The 14,714-nt window shown below is 41.2% G+C and overlaps 1 protein-coding gene across 5 annotated transcripts in view; it reads right to left on the bottom strand.

The window, feature by feature from the left end:
* ESRP2 (epithelial splicing regulatory protein 2) overlaps window positions 1–14,714 on the bottom strand; it is a 57,288-nt gene that overhangs the window by 25,588 nt on the left and 16,986 nt on the right. For all 5 annotated transcript variants that reach the window (XM_088135974.1, XM_088135975.1, XM_088135973.1 and 2 more), the window contains 5 exons: window positions 6,275–6,388; window positions 3,589–3,703; window positions 2,749–2,847; window positions 2,581–2,635; window positions 753–863 (listed from right to left, as the gene is read on the bottom strand). In XM_088135974.1, the coding sequence (XP_087992100.1) occupies window positions 753–863; window positions 2,581–2,635; window positions 2,749–2,847; window positions 3,589–3,703; window positions 6,275–6,388 (494 nt within the window). The remainder of the gene's footprint in view (window positions 1–752; window positions 864–2,580; window positions 2,636–2,748; window positions 2,848–3,588; window positions 3,704–6,274; window positions 6,389–14,714) is intronic.

Below are 14,714 nucleotides of genomic sequence, written 5' to 3'. Positions count from 1 at the left end.
GGTGAAATTCTCTCACCCCCCAGTTGTTCTGTTTTCAAGCATTTCATTAGAAAATAGTCCTTCTCCAACAGCTTAAAGGCTAAAACTTGCTTTTTTAATACGTTTGGGCCATTGTGGGAGGAAAAAGAATGGGAACTTCCAGAAGCCTATAAAAAGCAATCGTAATCAAGTTGATCCATAGGAGAAAAAAAAATCACAGCTTGGTGATGGCTTAATTAGGATTAACCAAAACAACTTGAAATGTTATGAAACATCAGATTATAAAATGTGGGGGTGGGGAAGTACTGAGAAAGTACAAAATTTAACCCAGATGTTTAAACCACAATGAGGTCATCAACAATTTGAAATCAGTCTCAAGACAGAGTTTGTGGGCTGAATGTAGAGTCATTGTTAGGTTCTGTTGGTATCAGAGTATACCTAATCTGGAAAGGGTTGTTCCTCCCAGATTCTGAAGAAACCATTGTCCCCTCTCCCTTGGCTTGGCAGAGAGAAGAACAAAATAATATTTTATTCTTGACATCAATAGTTCTGGACAGAGAAAGACATCACCCAGCAATTTTGGATGTTTTTCAGGAGTTTGTTATGCACATGGACTTGTCAGGTTGCCCAAATTATAAATCTAAAAATCTCACCCAGAATCCATTACAGCTGACATCAGCAAGGCAGGAGACACAAGAACATGTAGCAACAGAAAAGTAAAATGACCCTTGATCCCCCGCTGGAAACAGACAGCACCAATTCAACCTTCTTACTTGGCAATATTAAGGCCTTTGAAAAAGCGCGCTATGTCCTGGTCAGAAGACTGCCAAGGGAGCCCTCTAGCACGTATGACGGTTTCGCTGTCCACTGCTTCTGATTTACTGCTACAAAAAGAAACACGAGAGAGGACAATTCCACTACTGATCTGACACAATTCTTTATTATCATAGGGCGAGTACTTATTCAATATACTGTAATTGCATTACTGGAAATACTTCTCATGGAAATTCTATTGCATACTATTCCAGACATTGGCAATGTTTTGAACAGCCAAAGGCAAGCTCTGGAGCAAAACTGGGCAACTTATGGTCATATAAATGTAAACAGGCAACAAGGAGCTGAAGTTAGTAACATCTGGATCTAAAAGGATACAGAGTAAGCTTAATACAGTGAAAGGTCTAAATGCAGATTAAATGTTCATTATGAGAATCCAAGTCTTATACATCCCCAAAGCCACTGCAGCCTGCAAGTAACAGTAAGCAGTAGTAGTAACTCCAGAATCAGAGCAATTTACATGGGAGAAGATCTGACACACAAGATGGGTTCACACACTGCACTAAGCTGTAATGTATATCCTAAAGTTTTAGCTTCGTGGGGTTGCATGTACTCAGCCATTGGTAGTGTGTAGGCCCTAGTGACTTAGTGTACATCTAGACCATGCAATAACACAAATATACAAATCCATTACAGTGCATTCTGAAAAAGATTAAACAATATAGAACAGTGTAGAACATATAGCACAAAAAGCAAGAATATGAACCCATCCAACTGTGGTTTATCCAAAAAACATAGTTCAGCTTCATGTGTGAATGCTGAAGGGTCCAAGTATATAGTCATTTCTCTTAGAAATATTTTTCAGAGCATGCCACAACCATTCAATTCCATTCTGAGCCTTGCATGGCATACCATTATTTCCAACTGCAATTTAGTGGACAAGTTCTGGCCCTCCATATGTTGCTGAACTACAGACCTCTGTGTTTCTTAGGACTGGCTACGTTGGCTGGGGCTGCTGGGAGCTGCAATTCAACAACAACCAGGAGGTGTTCCACATGCTAGTTGTAACCACAGTTAGTTGTTTTTTTTTTTAATGGCTTATATATTATGTTGAACCCAACTCATTTGCTTGGTTTACGGTGCAAGGCATTGCACAAACCAAGGAAATGGAGAACTCTTGTCTATGCGTGGCCCATACTGCAATACAGTTCAGAGGTCATAGCAGAAACCATTGCAGCAGTCCAAATTGTTGGAGAAAACTTGTTGCCCAATGTGCTGCATGGCACTGAAGGACCTAAGTCCAAGTAAGTCTAACAGTGTCAGACCCACTAGGTAGACCAGACCAGAAAATCAACTCCACAGGACGACCAGAACTATACTTTATTGAGATAAGCTATAATAACAGACTCTTGCAAGTCTAATTGTGCTTTACTTCCCCCACCCTGTGAATCAGGGAGACCTTTGCTTTCAAGTGTTATCTTGTTTCCCAGGGCTTAAATAATGTTTCAGCCCTCTTAGTCTAGGTTCTTGCATACTTCTGTCAAGGCCACCCCTTGTATTCTCTACAAAAAATGGTATCTTTATAACGTTTGGCATTTGGGAAGCCCTTGGGAAAAATCAGAATATGAAGAAAGCAAAAATGGTGACAGAGGACACAGACTTTGGACTTTCTACAATGTTTGAGATAAGTGGGGATGTTTCCTTGATATGCTTGTTTTTCTCCCAGGAATAAAGCTGAAAAGAAGATTAAAACCAGGCTCCAGGCACCCCACAATCACTCCTCCCCCAGCTTCCATTTGGTGCTGTCCTAAGGGGGAAAACACTTACCAGGGTCCTGTTTCATACTTGTACTTCACTGTTTCTGGGGTGGTGAACCTGTGATCTGAAATGGATCAAAATGAAAAAGTTAAAGACTGGAAATGCATAGAGGAGAGAGAACATGCTTCTGATGGGGGAGAAAAACAGTCCCAAAATCAGACCCAGATTTTCACTTACTGCATGTATCTGGAAGCATGCTGAAAACAATGGCTACCATGGCTTTCACTTGCCACACTCCAAAGTCCTCCTCTGTTTCATCTATCCCATAGCCAATATCTGAACAACAAGTTCAAGAAAAGAGAATGAAAAGATTTCATCAACCACAGGGATGTTTATGGTTCTGGCCATGGATGCATTGCCCTCACTAGCAAGGGTCCCTATGGAAATATCTTCCCTCTTGCAGTCTTTGATTTAGCTCCTTTGGAAGGATGTGATCCTGACTTCATTGTATGACTAAAAGCTTTTCACTTCAGAGAGTTCCCTACATTTTACAGTTCCAGGAACCTTCCTTTCTAGGATTTGTAAGGCTAAAAAGATTGCAGTGCTCAGCTAAGCATATGCGTGTTTTATGCACATCCATGCTTCCTTTTCTTCTCCCTTCTTTTTGACAAATGATTTCCAACGACAGTGAAGGATTATGTGCGCTGAGGCTTTCCTAGGCACTGTGCATTTATCTGCAATGGTTGCATGATGGCACTGATGTTTAGACCTAACTTCTTCCTTATGATGAATGCTTCTACCTCTTTCTTCCAACAGGAGCATTTTGAGAGACTTAGATTAAGACTTGGTAGCACCCATTTAGAGCCCACTTCATACTTCAAAATATCCCTGTGTTAGAAAAAGAGAAAGCAGAGGTGGAGAAGCTGGGGTGTATATTACAGAATTGCAATTCTCAATAAGCTCAACCAGCCTAGCCAAGAATGAAGGCTACTGGGAGTTGTAACTTGGCAATATCTGGAAGATCAGCGATCCACTTCTCCTATGACACAACTTTAGAGGAAACTTTGCAAAGGATACATTCTGCCATAGACTGTATAGTTTGATCCTTCACGGAGGATGAGCTGGGATAGCAGTCATGAAATTCTTTCCGTAGATCATAAAATGAATAAAAGCAGTCGGACAGCAGAAGATTCTGTAATGGGGTTAACATAAAATGGAGATAATAAATATATAGAACAATATAAAACATTCAGGGAAATCCTTTGGAGCAACCCAGAATCTAGACCTTGACTCCCTCAGACAGGTTTTTCCCATACAGGCCCATTAAAGCGAGCAACATAAAAACCCTTTTACTGGAATTTATTTACCAATCATTAGCTGCATATGTGTCACTTCAAGCAAAAGGAGAGGATAACCTATGTTCTAAGCAGTTTTACACTTAATGGTAGGCAAAACATTTTGAATTCAACATTTTGATCTTAGAATGCAAAGTGTTTGGAACTAAGGGGCTATTTGGGCCTCTAAACCCTTTCAATATGTTCAGATCAACCCATTTCAAGCTCAAAGTGTTTCATATTCAAAACGTTATGTACATAGCATACAATTACATGTAGGAGGAAAAGAGGAAGGGAAATGATGGCTGGAATAAACAGAGGAGTGATATATGATAACTGTTTCTGTCAAATGTGCTTGGGATTAATTTCAAGGCAGCTTGATAAATTGAGTTTTCCTACAAACTTAGACTACAAAATTAACCAGGTGCTTTTCATATGAATATAAAGGGGTAAATGAAAGTGATTTTTAACTACGTATTCAAATTACTGGGTGTGTAACCCTTTCTAGATGGTTAACTCACATTTCTATATTAATCCGATCCACCCATCAGTATTTCAGGAACTATAATTCCTCAAATTATCAGGGAAGATAGAAATATAAAACATAGAGTGTTGACAAAGCTAATTCAAAACTGCAACTCCCAAGTGTTCCAGGATGGGAGGAGGGAAAGTTGTTAGAGAAAATTAAGTCCATTACACTAGTTAAATTAGACTAAATATAGAACCCTAATCCCCTCTTTTCATCCAAAGTATCAGACTAATGTGTAAACATGAGCAAGTATACAATACAAGAATACAGAGGGAAAAGCTACGGGATTTCTTTGGGAGTGATATGTTCAGAAGGACTAGTTGATGATGGGTGGAAATGGAATCTAAGTTGGGTGGGGCCACCCTTTCTCTTTTTAGCTAACTTAAGTCTGATTTTGCAATTAAAACCAAGGGACTGTGCTGACTGCCTACCTCTTCACTGGAATAACAGTTCACTCAGTATAAAGATTACAATGAAAAAGTATCCACCAACATTTTGGGAAACACTGAAGGACAAGGTTTGATTGGACTGAAACTAATCAGAGTCCAGATCAACGGTGAGAGGTCAAATAGGTGCAGAATTTTCTCCAATGGCCATAAAGTGATGGACTCTCCATAAGAACATGAGCTTTGATGGATCAGATCAGTGGTTCATCTAATGCAGTATTCTGTGATGCATTCAGAAATCTCAGAAGATTGAGTGGGCCTTTTCCCACACTGTTTCTCCCAGCAACTATTATTTAAGGGGTAAAACCCATGACTACCTTTTATTGATAGCCCTATCCTTCAAGAGTTTGTCCAGCCCTCATTTAAAAATTGTGGCCATCACCAGATCAGGTAGTAGCAAATTCCAGTTTAAATTTGCATTGCATAAAAAAGTCATTCCTTTCATTAGTCCTCAGTTTCCTCACATTTTGTTTTAGTGGATGAGCCCCGAAACATGAGAAGATGGGAAACATTTCTTTCTGTTCATATTTTCTGTTCTGCACACATTTTTTTACACCTCTATTAATTCTTCCTTTTCCTCCAGCAGAATAAAAAGGAAGTAGCTGGAGAAAATCGGTACCACTGAGCTGATCTCATTAGATGCAGATGTCTCACAGATTCTTCTAGTACTTCGAGTATCTTTAAAGGCAATAACAAAGGCTTTTTCCCCCCTCAGGATCGTCAATGGAAACCCCAGTCTACAACTCAATAACTCTTTTTGCCTGCAAATTAGAACGTTAAGTCAAGAGTTATGCTAATCCTATTGTGTTAAAACTAGGCAGACTGGGTACAGTTTGTAAAATCATTGACCTTATCCATACATTCTACCAATATTTGTGTGCTTGGCTAATTCTGAAAAGTTCAGCAAGTCAGATCTGAGTAGCATTTGGACAAAAGACCATGAGGACATTCCAGGGCAGTGGACCAGATTGGAAAGTCAGAAGAAAAAGGAAAGTTCCCCAGAACAAGGAAATAGTAAACCTCAGATGTGTTATTCCTTTGACTTATGGTCTGCATAAGTCACGAGGAGTGTAGCTTGACCTGAAGAAGACTTTACCTTGTCCTCGATGATAAAGAAATCAAGAGTGTGTTTTTTGTGGTATTGCACATTATTTTTATGATCTAGAGTTTTTGTGTCTAACTGGGGCAATGGTAAAATGTAGAGGGTTTTTTAATGGTTGAGCTTGAATGTTGTTTTCACAAAGACACTTTTAAAATAAAGCTTTAAGGAGGGGACGTGTTGTAATGGGAAGCCCATAATTCCCAAATCATTACAACCATTAGCCATGCTAGATTCAGTGCATTGTAGTTTCAGATTTGAAGGGCACAAGGGTTCCCAGCAGAAAATAAATAAGCACTGGAGTGGATCCAGGATGTTGTCCTGGGTAATAGCCAGGATCCCATCAGTAACTTACCTTTTTGGATGCCTCTGGGTGGAGGACTTGTCGAATAAGGAGTTGGCCATCTGTGCAGAATGTGTATGAGTTCCTTCCTAGAGCCTTCAGATCACTGGAAACCAGTTGGCTGAACTGAAAACAGAGGGGAAAAAGTATTCACACTTCCAAGTCTCCAACCTAAGCTACCATCTCACAATTCAAAATGATTGGAAATATCTAGCTGTCATTTCTAAATTAGCTTGCGGCAATGGGCCTTTTTGTCTAGTACCACGCTGGGAATGATCCAGGGTTAGGTTTCTTTATAGAGTGGAGATGATAGTTTCCAGATGAAAGCAAGAAAACCAATCGCTCCTAAGATTGGATCCTTTTTCTTCCTTTCTTTAGCTTTTCAGATATCAGCAGTTTTACTACTGTCTTGTAATCCTTTCAAGTTTTATGCACAACTTTTAAAGTGTGTATTGCAGACCTGCCTTGTGCAAAGCATTGGAGTTCAGCAATCTTCCGCTCAGAGAAACAGCCTGGATGCCAATATTGACACAAACATAATTTGAGCTCTTGCATTTTCTCGGAGTTTGTTTTGTAGGAGTGTAGACGTGCCTAAGGTATATTTGAGCACAGGCACTGAATGGAAGGTGATAAGGAAGGGGAAAAGTTTGCTGCATCAGAAATGCCATTTTCATGCGACAAAACTGATTTAAAGGAATGGGATCTGTATGGTTATTCGAAGAAATATTAGTAACTAGAATTAAGGTGTCTTTTCCCCCTCCCAAGGAGATACATTGCTTAAGTAATCAGTTTTGGAAGCCTCTTATATGTGACCTCAGATAGAGAGAATCCAAATACCTAAATCAGGATTGAGCAACGGCACAGAGTCTCTGGACCTCTTTCAAGACATCCCCATGCAGAAGCAGAAAAAGACAAAAAATGTGACTTCACTCATTCTGGTCCTCAATGCCCGCTCCAAATACAGCCTCCAGCCCCCATCACCTAAACTGATGTTATAACTGCTAGCAGCAATGAGGTTTGCACCTTGAGAATAATTGAACGAAGGGTAAATGTAGCTTGGGAAGAAGGGGAAGAGCAAGAAAGGCTTCAAAATTTGTTGGGAAGTAGCATGAAAGCTTTAGCCACTGCACTCAAGCTGCAACAGCACAGAAAATTTAAACTTTCTTCAGGGGATCCTCCAAAACTGAAGAAGAACATGGTCAGTCTTCCCCATCTTATTTCCATGCTATTATTTTGTTAAAACTACTCACTCTCTCTCGCTGTCCTGGTTTGCACAGTGCCAAGCCTAGGTTTAATTAACTTTGATTCACTGAATAAACCACAAAGGCTGGGATCATACTCCCTGGTAAGCCATAAACCATGATTTATAAATTGCAACAGTTGGGGTCTCACACAGTGTGCTTAGTGCCAAACCCATCAATTCACACAAGTGCCATGAATGAAATCAGCCACAGGGTGTGCATGTTTCTATGCTCGGTTTATATAGCAGTTCCATATCTTTTAAGGAGCCATCAGATAAAAAGGAACTTGGAAACCACATTCTGTGTGCTGGTCAAAGAAAGAAGGCCAACCAACCCCCTTTCTCACAATTAGGTTTGGGAATGACTGCTTCCAGAGGATGGGCTCAACGATGCACGCAGTATTATATTTATTTACTAAGGCTTAGAGTTGCTTTCAACTACAGCAACATCAAAGCCTTAGTTAGCAAGCCAATAAACAAGCATGCCAAAGCAGAAAGGAAGGAAGACAGATCCTTTGTGAAAAATAGGGATGTCTACTTTCCATTAAAGCAGGCCTCCATGTTTCTCACTGGCGTAGCTATAACCTTTATTGCATCATTATTTTACATGGTGACTTCAGTTGTATTTGTAACACATCTTCAGAAAGCCTAATGCAACTTATGTGTTTTCCTTCCCTTTTTCTACTTCCCAGGTTATTTGTAGAATAACCACACGGGAGAGGCTATACTGAGATGGAGTTCTGCAATTTCTGATAGCTAAATCAGAAAATGTAAATCATTTACATTTCTTAGAGGAACCCAGGTTGCAATATAGAGAAGGTCATATCAGAGATGTCTGGGTTGTAGAAAGGGTGAACATGGCTTTGTTTTGTTTTTTAGCTGTGGCATACTTACTTTTAGTTTTGACAGATCTAAAACCTCCAAATGATATGGAATTGATAAGTTTTTAGCGATTAGGACCAGAAAAAAGCTTTGATGGACAGAAAAAGGGGGCTTTATAGTGTGTGTGTGTGCACGCGCATGTTAAGTTTGCCTCCTCCTGCAAGTCAGTGAGTAACCAAAGATCACTCAGTGAGGTGCATGGCCAAATGGAGGTTTGAATGCAATCCTGGCCTGATTCTCCACTAACAGTTACAGTGAATTAGCACCCCACTTCCTGAGACTGGCTGCAAATTAAACATTCCCTAACCTCATGGCTTTTGCTGAGTTGTTGGTGAGAACAAAACATAATCTGCAACATTCTTTACATTTGTCAAAAAGCAGCACTGTTTAAAAAAGTTTAACCTACATGAAAGGCTTGAGCCAAGAGGAGAAAAACTGATGGAACAGCAGACTTAGAAACCAGTTAAACAGGATTCTAGCCATTTATTGGGAGCAGAGAGAAGCAGCGTGGCATGTTTAGCCAGTCAAAGATGTTGGCCAAAGGCCAATACCTGTCTTTTCTCTTTTCTGCAAAGCAACTCCTAGTGTTACACAATACAACCTTCTTTAAGCTACCATAGCATGATTCCTCCCAGTATTTTATGGCCCTCAGCAGAAGCATCCCAGCTGCAAAACGTTTACCTGTCCCTGTTTTAAAGAGCATTTTCTGCTGCTCATTGTATGTTATTGCTCTATAATCAACTGACTGTAATAAGTTTAGATGGAAGCTTGTCTATATCACACACACACAGGAGACCTGGTTTTAAGCTATTTTTCCTCTGAGCAAGGGTGGGCTTTGCAACCAACTTGCAAGAAGATACAGAAGCCAGAGGTGTGGCAGGAGATTCAGTGCCTGGTCATGCTTATATTCCTACATGGATGAATGCATGAACAGCCCCTGTTTTTTGAGTAGAAAATGGGAAGAACCCTGAAAAGTGTTGCCAAAGAGGAAAAAAAAAAGTTATTCTGTTGTCACTAAACTTGATTTTAAAAAGTGAAATAAAGGGTGTAGAAAACTACCTTAGAAGCACTAGGGATCAATCATTTCACTATGGAACAATAATGTTGTTCATTCTTTGTTTTTTCTTATCTATTGCTTAATTATGCCCGAACAAAGATTAGCCAGTGTGCCAACCAACAAAGGAAGAAAAGAGAGAACAGGGCTTTTCACGCTCAGCCTAAAAGCTACTCCCAATCCTTGGCTTGAGCAATCACTATTGCACAGAGGGAGTTGGTACCTATGCATAAATACAAAAGGAGGTAGCCCATAGATGTGAAGGAGGGAAAAGAATAGTGAAGTCATCCTCACATTGACTCCTGCTGATTGATTCCGTGCAATCACCATTTCTTGGCAGATTACAGAAGTCATCAGCCACTGCCTTTTTCAAGGTAAAGATGTTGCTTTGACTTTCCAGTCTAGCCAACTAACCTGGAATTCCCAGGGCAGTCCCCCATTCAGGTGAACCTGGCTTAGCTTCTGAGGTCAGCCAAGGTTGGCTAGATGTTGCCACCACATGCTCTGAGATGAACAATCCCTGGGTTAAGAACGCCTGGGTTACAGATGACTCACACTTAAGAACAGAGCCTATTTTAGCAAAATTCAAAGGAAATACACAATGTTTCGAGTTAATTACACGATGTTTCAAGTTAATTACACAATATTATTATACAGTATTATGCAATAATACTGTTCCAGCTTACATACAAATTCAATTTAAGGACAGACCTTGGGAATGGAACTCATTCTTAAACTGGGGACTACCTATATCTTAAACAAGCCCAGTATCCTTTTGATTCTGTTTTTTAAAAAAAGCCAAAACAATATTCATGTTCTTCCAATAATTATTGGCAGTAGTTGAATATATATTCAATATTCAATATTCCTGTGGATGCAAATAGAAACTCTTGTCTGTTTTTAACTCCAGGAGAATTATGGTTCAATTCCCTAGTCTCTACCTGCCTCCCATGTTGAAGAAAGCTATTTCTCTCTCTCTCATGCTTTTGGGCTGAGACCTCCACCAGGAGGCATCTCTATTATCTTAGACCATTCCACCCACCTTTCTGTGTAAGCTTTACCATGTACAGCAGGTAGAGTATTCAGAGACATGCACCAGCCAAAGAAGGCTCTGATCCTCTACCCATTTAATTTCTAGGGAATCTGGGGGGAAAGCTAGACAATTCTAGAACCTCACGCTGAGCTCTTCTTGGACTTCAAAATGGGAAAGGGAAGAACAGGACAATTGGACGAAAAATAAGATGTAGCTCATCCCTAAGAGAAACTAGTGCAGTGGATACCTATTTAGCAAGCCCTCTGCAGAACTGATTAGCCACTATTATACAGGAAAAAGTGTGCAGAGCTCCATTAAAATTGCATATGTGTAGATGCATATCTACAAATGATGATGGACATAAATACTGCTTGTTTAGGTGGCTCTGTCCAGGAGCTCTGGCTGTTCCTAGAACTCCTTGCATTGCCAAGCTTTCTGGCTATTTCTGGTTTAAATCAACTTTCCTTAATCTGGTATTGTGCTCTTCATATGTGTTTGGCCAAAAGCTACTGATGGCTGGAATTTCTCCGAACACATCTAGAGAGTGCCAGGTTGGGGAAGACAGGCTGATTCAGATCCTTTCCTATCATCTCTGTACACCCACCTCTAGTGCAGCTGTCTCCCAGTGCTGACCAACAGCTCTGTTTGTGGTTTGCCAATTCAGTTATCCCATTAAGCCACAGACCCTGATTTGGAAATCTGTTTCAACCCATGTCTTCTGAATGGTAGTCTTCATTCAGAATAATCCATGCTTTAGAAGGGATTCAGTAGCACCTTCTCAGACTCACAGATTGTTCCAGGCCTGCACCTCTTCAAAGCCTACTTAAACTGCTTCTATATCTACACCCAATCTAGCCTAAAGGCTCACATCCCATATGCAAAGAAGATTAGAGTTCTCCAGATTTGCAGGCAAGATAAAGCAAGGTAATGTTTTAAAAGAGGGGCTTCTCCAGTTGTGGGGCCTGGCCTCTTGCTCCTCTATTAACTTATTCCACCAGGTTGATAATAGGGGTCACTAAGACCTTGTCCTGATAAAACGATGGTATGTAATAAATACACAGCAGGAAGCTGAAGCTAATTTCTTTTGCTTCTGGAAAAATTACATAAAAGCAATGAGAGCTCAGTCTGGATGCTAGATTTCGGAGCCCCAAATTTGTGTCTAAACGAAGCATGAAAGCCCCTCCTTTTGTGTTCCTACTAATGTTACATTAGTAACATTAATGTACATTTAACACATTTAATAATTAATTAAATTTGATTGATTAAATTAATTAAATACATTTCGTTTTTATTTATGTTTTATTTATATATCCAATCTGTCACCACCCATCTCACTGAAATGACTTTGGGCAGTTTACAGCAGAGATAAAAATAAGTTAGAATATAATAAAAACAATCTTAATATTAAAGATTAATATTCCAAGAGAGATGGGGAATTGGCAAATAACTCAGGGAGCATCATCAGGCCGCTAACCAACCCCCAAGAATGGTTAGAGCTCATATTGCCCCATGCAAGCTGGCAGAGCCCAGTCTTTAATCCTTTCCAGAAAGCCGGGAGGGTAGGGGCCCACCGGACCTCTGGGAGGAGAATATTCCAGAGGGCAGGAGCAACGGCAGAGAAGGCTCTCCTCCTGGGCTCCACCAGCTGACATTCTCTCACTGACGGGTCAGCAACATGCCCTCTCTGCCTAACTGGGTGGGATGGGTTGATGTAATGGGGATATAATGTACATTTAATACCTTTAATGTATTCCTACATTAAATTGCGATTTAATTGGGCCACAACTCCCATCCTCAATAGCCAGCAGGGCTAATGGCGAGAGCTGCTGGGCTTGCAACTCAAGAAAATCTGAAGGGCCATGGGTCGTACTACCCTTATGATATACGGAAAGCAATCTCAGTGCCCTGGTTGATGCAGCCAAAATGACATCACATGGATAAAGAGGGAGAAACTGGACGATGCAGGGAAACTGAGCTTTGTAGAAGTACAAATACCCTCAGAATAAAACTTCCAAGAATTGCCTACAGCAGTGTTTCTCAACCTCAGCAACTTTAAGATGTATGGACCAACACCCAGAATTCTCCAGCCAGCTGGAGAATTCTGGGTGTTGGTCCATACATCTTAAAGTTGCTGAGGTTGAGAAACACTGGCCTACAGTCATCCTGCACTGGATGGCAGGAATGTGGATTAACTGGAGATGGTGTGGGCTGAGGAAAAAATGGAAATCAAGTGGGGGACAGAATGGAATGAAGTATCAGGGAAATCAGTGACTTGAGTAAATGAAGATAGGAGGGGGATATTTTAATCATGCAACCATTGCTACTTTACAATTTATTCTTCTTGGACCACAGGGAAGAGATTTATGCTGAAGGTCTTTTAAAGCACCATTTCCTTAGCTGTCTGGAACATTTTTGGGAAACAGCACAGTAAAAAGAAAATCTGAATATGTAGGTCTCTAGGGCTGTAGGCTTTTAATAACTGACCAACAGCAGGTCAGCATGCAAGAAAATAAAGCAAGTGACCATTCTGTCTCCTAGAACTGCACAACATCATTAATAACATCCGTCTCTCTTTGTGGCTTCTCTTCAACAGGCATGACCTAAAAGGCTAATCATCAGAGCTATTCCACAGCTTCCTGTCTGGATGGGAGATCACCAGGAGGTCCTAGGATCTTGCCCAATGAGAAACTTGAAGAGCCGCCTAGAAGCCAGCAAAGCGCTTCTGTCCTTTTCCTCAAGAAAACTGCCCAACTGTGTCTGTGAAGTCATCAGAAGGGGAGTTTGACTTGAGGGCATCTCTATTTCTGTATGGTTAAGCTCTGTTCAAGCAAGCAAAGAATCATATAATCCCCTTCCGAGGCCAATCCTACTTTTGTCAACAGCAAGCGGTTACTTGCCATTGTCTGCCTTATTCATCCCCTCTGGCAGATTGAATGCCGTGCAGCCCTTATAGTCATGGGGGTCCACTGTTAAGATTAAAAGACCCCCCCCCCTTTTGACACAGTTGTCCTTTTCCCTGCCACCCACCTCTTTTTTCACTTGACAAATGCTTCCCTGAGCACTGCTTGCCAGCCCGAGGGTTCCTGGCCAGTGAGGCATTGGCTGCCCAGTCATCATACAGAGGCACAAACAGTTCTGGGTGTTCCACAGTTTGCCCATATAACTCTGCTGCATGAACTGCACTGGTCTTTTTTTCCAGGTGCAATTCAAGGTGCTGGTTTTCACCTTTAAAGTCCTGAATGGCACGGGGCCAAGCTATTTGCAGGACCACCTCTCCCTGAGGGTATCTGCCTGTTCCACCAGTTTATCTGGAGCAGCAGGCGTGCTCCAGGTCCCTTCCCTTCACTAAACAGTGTCATCTGGTAGGACCCAAGGAAGTGTGGCTTCTCCGTAGCAGCCCCTGCCTTGTGCAACACCCTCCGCCCTGAGATCCAGCAGTCCCCTACCCTCCTACGGCTATCTCAAGGGGTTGAAGAGCTAGCTGTTCCCCCAAGTCTTGGGGGAGGGGGATGCTGGAGCCTAGCAAAATTGAATGCTGATGTTTTGGAGGAGTATTGGTTTTGCAGGCACTGGGAGTTTTTGTTATGCTTTTATGGCTTAGGGATATTTTTACTGTTGTTATGAGCCTCCCAGGGTTATGGCACAGAAGATAAACGGCCATATAAATCTTTTTAAATAAATAAATAAATAAATAACCCTCCCCTCGTGTACACATGTAACTGCACTGCTGAGAATTTGCAGTTTCTAACAGTTTGGTTAGAAGGTCCCTAGTTTACCCCCAATGTGTTACTTCCATGTTCCTATGGTTGGGAGAAGAGCTCTGTGCTATATGGCAGAAAGACCCATGTGTAGGGTGATCCTTTCTGGACTTCAGTTAGATTCAAAGATATTTGTAACAACTTTTTAGGTCCAGCTTCCCAGTCCCAAGAATTGAGGAGGATAAAATATAGGTAGTGCTCACTTACTGATGGTAATCGGGACCAGAAACTCTGTCACTAAGCAATGTGATCATAAGGCATGATGTCACATGACTGCACTGACTTATGATGGCAGTTCTGGCAGTCCCAGTTGCTGTCATTACGTGAATCCTGCATGGTCAAAGCATCCCGTGGTCATGTGATTGCCATTTGCAACCTCCTACCGGCTTCCCCATTGACTGTGCTTATTGGAAACCAGCAGTGAAGGTTGCAAATGGCAATCACATGACTGTGGGACACTGCAATGCCGTAATTGCGAGCTGGTG

This window comes from Python bivittatus, unplaced genomic scaffold (genome assembly GCF_059951505.1).
Source record: "Python bivittatus isolate LINGU-HERP-01145 unplaced genomic scaffold, Pbiv_v1 ctg000190_np1212, whole genome shotgun sequence".
NCBI lineage: Eukaryota > Metazoa > Chordata > Lepidosauria > Squamata > Pythonidae > Python > Python bivittatus.
The sequence above is the reverse complement of the archived record's forward strand: the minus strand, read 5'-3'. Positions and strand labels throughout refer to the sequence as shown.